Source organism: Oreochromis aureus, linkage group 13 (assembly GCF_013358895.1).
Source record: "Oreochromis aureus strain Israel breed Guangdong linkage group 13, ZZ_aureus, whole genome shotgun sequence".
Classification (NCBI taxonomy): Eukaryota; Metazoa; Chordata; class Actinopteri; order Cichliformes; family Cichlidae; genus Oreochromis; species Oreochromis aureus.
Window position 1 is genome coordinate 16,279,617 of NC_052954.1, and position 6,000 is coordinate 16,285,616.

The 6,000-nt window shown below is 40.4% G+C and overlaps 1 protein-coding gene across 1 annotated transcript; it reads right to left on the reverse strand.

Annotated features, from left to right (window-relative positions):
• Positions 1-1,704: 1,704 nt before the first annotated feature.
• tmem72 (transmembrane protein 72) lies at positions 1,705-5,600 on the reverse strand. Its single transcript, XM_031738969.2, has 5 exons — positions 5,355-5,600; positions 3,544-3,610; positions 2,824-2,895; positions 2,525-2,664; positions 1,705-2,376 (listed from the first exon to the last, which is right to left on the reverse strand). Exons 1-5 carry the CDS (start codon positions 5,428-5,430, stop codon positions 1,979-1,981), a joined length of 753 nt encoding a protein of 250 aa, XP_031594829.2. The 5' UTR covers positions 5,431-5,600; the 3' UTR covers positions 1,705-1,978.
• Between the last annotated feature and the right edge of the window lie 400 nt (positions 5,601-6,000).

The following is a 6,000-nucleotide window of genomic DNA, read 5'->3' on the forward strand; positions in this document are numbered from 1 at the left end:
TCGACCTTTGATTGAAAGATATATGGGTTAAGTGAGATTTGTACAAAAAAAATACATGTTATCCATGCAGCATATTTTGGTTTCTATTGAACTGTTGAACCCAACTGACACTCTAAATGATAAATAATGTATTCGTAGTGTATTCTTGTTACTGGATGTTTGTTTTCCATATGGGTAACAAAATGTAGTTTTGGTTTATTTGCTATCGAGGGTGAATTTCAACTTCAATATCCACTTCTGAGATATATCCTTTAAATTCTTTCTGCTGTTACATATTTAATGACAGGAAAAATCAAATTAGTTTACCAACACCACCAACAACGACCCACTCTGCTGTATTTTTCCAGCTAGGGGAAGAAGTTCCTGTGACCTGTTAAGATTTTTTTCTCCCATCCTGTTTTTGAGCCTGGATCTGCCATCTAGGAAACTATTGCAGGGTGGAAACACAAACTGTAGGAAGTGCCTCTCTCTCTGCGTCTGAATAGGATTTATGATTTAGCATGCACAGAGGAAGTAAGTTGTTCCAGCAGCTGAACGACTTCCCTCATTCTGACGGATGTGGACATGACAAAGCTGCCGGAGCGCTTATAGAAGAGGGCGAGAAATAGTGCGGTTCTTTTCCTCCCGTCTGTTTATAGGTCAGTCAGCTGCTAATTGAACAAAGATCATTGTGAAGATAATAATAAAGCTCAGGTTATGGGCCAGTGAGCAGCCTCAGCAAAATCCAGACAAAGACTCTCTGTTCTTTCCACAACACAGGAGAAGGTCTCGTCCCTCTGGAGAGGATACACATGTCATGACATAAAAACATATTGAAGCTATTTATGACACCAGGTGATACCATGCTGGTTGTGTAACTTTGTAAGAAATATGTGGAATAACCCTGTTGTTTAACCTTCAGGTTGTTCATGCTATCTGGCCCCAGTTCTCGCTGAGGTGCCTTCTGATGAATAGGGCTCTCTGCTTATATTGATTCTCTCCTTAGCTGTGATGCCACAGAGAGGTTTCCTCTAAGGGCTACATACAGTTATGTATTTATTGTTCAGTGAACAAAAGACTGAGGAATACCCTGTGTGTGTGGAGTGTGTGTGTTTTGACAGAACAAGACAATATTGATTTATGACCTGAACAAAAGAGGAATGCCCATGTAGAGTCTCACATCCTTTGTAGCTCAATAAATTAAAAAGGAAAACAATAGAAACATCAATACAGGCTTTTTTCTATTCACTTTTGAATCATAATTATAGTAAAAATAAGTGCAATTCAAACTGTCTGATTCACTCTTAGTGTTCTCCATATGACCCTTTATTGATAAATAATTTACTGTGTTTGTCTAGACGTGTTTTGGGTGAAGCCTGTAGCCGTGCTTTCGGTGAACGATCTGATGTTTCTTTCATCACCATATTAACATGAACACTCCTCCCAGAGCTCTGTCTCCATGGTCACCGCTCGCACACGACAAACACACAATGAGGGCCGACGCATGCACCTGCACGAGCTCCACTGCCTGCTATACTCTCAGTCACATTTGCACATGTTTTCTCTGAATGAGTGAAACAGTTGATCTAATTTATGACCCTATGAATAATGTATGTGGCAGTAACTGGATGGGATTGCCGGGCATTAATGTCTGCTCTTCATTCAGTGCTGGCTTTGAAAAAAAAAAACAAAAAAAACAGGCTTTAATCCACCCACATGCACATGTTGGTACAAATGACTTCATTTATTTGAATGCACGAATTTAAAACTCAAACTTTTAATTTTGTACAAGATGGCAAAAATATACAAATCAGTCAAATATTTCATAAAAAGTCAATTTTTTTATAGCTTAATCACATAAAATAAACCTTATTGTGGAAGACATTGGTGCTTTCTACAAAAAGTTGGTGCAAGACCGGCTGGTTGTACGGAGTATGTGTGAATGCATTATTCTTTATACATCATTTCCATTGTGTGTTATCAGTAAGCATAGCGACATTCAGTCAGTAATCATAGGTGCAGTGTCTGAAGTGGTGTCTGGCTCACAGTACCCATCCATCTCTTCCATCTCCCTCTCCACAGGCTCCTCCCCACTTCTAAAGCATATTAGTCTCTTCTCTTTCCACCTCCTCCTCCTCTCCCCATCTGTGTCTTTAGGTGCTGTTGTCTGCTCTGGCTCCAGCATAGCCTGGTTGTCTCTGCTTGTCAGCGCCAGCCCCTGTCCTCTCCTGCCTGTCACCATATGGAAGAATGAGCCGTCTGAGCCCGTGCTTTCTGTCACACAGACAGCAGTTGGGCCTTGGTTGCTGAAGCTCTCCTGCGGGCTTTTGGGAGGTTTGATCTTTGTTTTCTTGCTCAGTATGAAGTTGAAAAAGGCTGTCACCAGAAGCATTGTTCCTGAAGTTAGAATAATAATGTCACCATTAATTTTCTACGCTACATCTATGTTTTTTATGCTTTTCCATGATAAGAGCATCTGCTGCTGAAATGCAACAGCAACAAGAAACAGTAATGTGAAGTATTGAACTTGCTGGACTTGTTTTACCTGGGATGATTGCATGCCACACCAGCACAGGGTGCAGGAAACAGACCACTGACATGATGGAGTAGTATAGGAACTTATGAAAGCCTCCAATGTGAGCCATCTTCCCCCACAGTACAAACAACTTCCAGTCTGGAGGGCAGCTGTAGAGATATCAGGCAAGAAGGCGAGAAAAAAATGTCAGGATTACTTTACGTTATTACAGTTTAGACTGCAGTTTAGACTGCAAAGTTCAAAGTTTAAAAACCTCAAAGAATTGTGAGTTATCTTTGCTACAGTAGCCATGAGGGTTATGTACTCACGGCAGACACATGGACAGGAGAGAATCCAGGAAATAGGCTAGTTCAAGAATCATGATCCCAATAAATGAGACACTGGGGGTAGAAATTGGACAATGATGATATACTCAGTAATTTCTACACTAAAAAAAGCAGCTGCAAGTGCTCAAGATATTACCCTTCATATGGTAAAGAAAACTTTTGAGACAACTGCCATTTTCTTGTATTTAGTTTACAATTATCTAATCCAGCAATAGAGAAAAATGCTCCCAGACTAACCAGTATTACACACTAATCTCTTTTAAGTGTAATTGGTGCATTTCATGTTACTGTGTGTGAGTACAGCATCCATCTGCACTAGCTTTATGTGTAGTGATTGAATAAACAGTCATTCGTTTCTAGTGTCCTTGGAGAGATATTTTCCGGTGTCTCTGTGGGAATTTGTCTCTGTACTACAGAGATAATAATAAGAATCAGAAGATGTCCTCTGTTCTGCCCTCTGCACCCTGCTTCAACTTTCTGAGCCCTTCCCAACAGCTCCTCTCAAGTGTGTTTATTTATCAGAGACTATAAAAGCATGTGCAGTATTTTTCTAAACCATCCTCCTAAAGCCCTTGGGTCTTTAGCTTTGCCAGCTTTCAAAACCAGGCTGTATATTTGTAACTCAAGAATGCCAATAGAGTCAGGAGTGCTTGTAAATCCCATCAGTAAGTCAAGAAGTAGACTCAAAAAGTAAGCGCTTACATTAGATAGATGCCAAGGCTGTTGAATTCTCCCTGATGTAGTGTTTCCACTCCCACAGCACACAACACTGAAAAAGACATGGGACAATAATTCAGCTTAATTCATGGATTTGTTGGTGAACAGATTCTGTCCACCAGATGTCAGAGTAAGTTCATGAATTTTCCTGTGCTGGATGCTGGAATGCAGCCGAAGGTAACCTTCTGTAAATTCTCTCAGTACTTTCACTGGGATTAAATACTCTTGTGTGGTGTTTTCAGTGCAATTTAAAGCCCGACTGAATGTTTTCCTCAAGAAAAGGACAATTGTCTGTAGCAGAAGGGATGCAACTAAAAGTCCAATTTTCATACCACAGGAATGGTGGTACTGACCTAGTGATGTACATTAAAAGATATTTAAAGATGCTTAATTTAAGCAATTATTGCAATTGTTCCTGTCATGGTCATGAAACTTTGGTAATAACTTACTCATGCTTGCAATTGCCATACCAATGTCAGTAGGTAATTTTACTTGAGTGGACATATCACACAGTCATGCAGCTACTGCCACAAAAGGGCATCAATCCATGAGATCTGTGCTTTAGCATCAAGATAGTAAATCTCTTCAGCAGATAATGCTAACTGTGACTTAACTGCTCTTCTATATGGTTAATGTCAAACTAATGCCAGCAGTTGGTTAGTTTAGCAAAAATGCTGGTAAACAGCTGGCTTGACTCTGTCCAGATGTAACACAATCCACCTACCAGCACCATTCAGTGTTCCTTTAACAGGAAGTTCTCCCAAGCTGTGTGCTGACAACAATAAAATACCTTTCATGCTACATGAAAGGACACTACTGTGCTGGTGCGACACAGGATAAGAAATGACATGACAGCAACATTTTTAAAACTTTAAACAAAAGTGCATTTTATTAACCAGTCATTCTCTTGTGAGATAAGCCCGGTTAAATGGTGATTGCTGCCAAACACATGGAAGCACTTTCTCTGGCCTGCTTACCAGAAATCCAGAGATTCATGTGATACAATCTGCAGCAGAGGGAAACTCGGGGAATGTGGCTAAATGGTTTCTAGGAGTTTGGAGAGTATGCGAGGATTTAAAGCTGCATATAGAGCAGCTGGATATTAACAGAGCTGCTCCCTGCATGTACTGTGAGCATATGGAACACACACAGACACCAACAGGCCAACCCAGACATGTGAACTCACAGCAGACTGTCAGCCAGAGGCACACACACATAGACATTTACCAAAAATAGACTGATACACATACGCACACATAAAAATAATGCACAGAAAGCTCATGTAGGCGCGAATGCACAACAGCTTGTGATCACAAAATCCCAATAACCCAGCTGTTTGTGTCATGTGTGGCACATGCTTCTCAATAAATATTCAGTGTCTGCAGATGTTTGAATTTAAGTGTGGGGGGGTCCCATATTTTTTTGAAGGAAACAACAAGCAGACAGCTTTTATGATGATTTACTGAGGCAAAGAGAGATTTGTACAATCTGTCCCTGTGTGCCTGAGGAAAACAGAAAAGGAGGGACAATAACGGAAATCAAGTATATGCTCTATATATCAGCCAAGAGAGGGTTTAGTGCTCTTGGAGATCAAGACTATGACACAGTCTGACCTTTTAACATTGTTTTTAAAGACATGCTGGGTGCCTCTTCCCTCAAGAAGATGTTTTAAGATTTTTGGAAAGATCTATAGGTGCACCCAAAGAATCTGGCTCATACTAACACGAGAAGAGACACACATGACACTAAATGAAATCTTTTGCTTTTCTCTGCTTCTTTTCATATTTATGTCTTACCTGTGGATGTAGAAATGCCAAGGAGCCTGCAGGTGCACTCGACTACAATCCACCATATTCTCTCTAAGCTCCCCATGACCTCAAAAGTTTCACCTTTGTAAAATATATATATTTTTTCCCAGCACCTGATCGTTATAAAAGTAGCATTCTAGATGTGTAGTTGAATCCTGGCTAGATGAAGAGATGGTAGAAAAGCTAAAACAGAGCAATGCAGCACTTCCATGATGTGGAGCCTGTTACGCTGACCTCATAAAGGTTTGTGACTGAATGCCCCTGTTGCTGCAGTAACTGCTAATCACACACACACACACACACACACACACACACACACACACACACACACACACACACACACACACACACACACACACACACACACACGTCAAGGAGAAACTATTAAGCTCAAGGTAACTTGCTGACCATTTTACATTTGTCATTAAAGCTGGTTAAAAATTATCTTGAAAGAATTAATGGAAAACTGCCTTAATGACATATAAAGAAGCAATTTGTGTGTGTTTGTGTGCAGCCTTGAAACGCAGAGAAGATCAGTGACCTTGCTTTTCACCCAAATAATTTCTTGTCCTCTCTTTACAACGTGTTTTCTTCCATCTGATTTCACCTTATTGTGAGGTTGTTGGTGATTCAG

Excerpts from the sequence above, each read along its gene's own strand:
- tmem72 (XM_031738969.2), bottom strand. The coding sequence starts at position 5,430 with ATGGGGAGCTTAGAGAGAATATGGTGGATTGTAGTCGAGTGCACCTGC. Across the intron at positions 2,665-2,823 it reads CTCCTGTCCATGTGTCTGCC|CTGCCCTCCAGACTGGAAGT; the intron begins GTGAGTACATAA and ends ATATCTCTACAG. Across the intron at positions 2,377-2,524 it reads GTGGCATGCAATCATCCCAG|GAACAATGCTTCTGGTGACA; the intron begins GTAAAACAAGTC and ends TTCTAACTTCAG.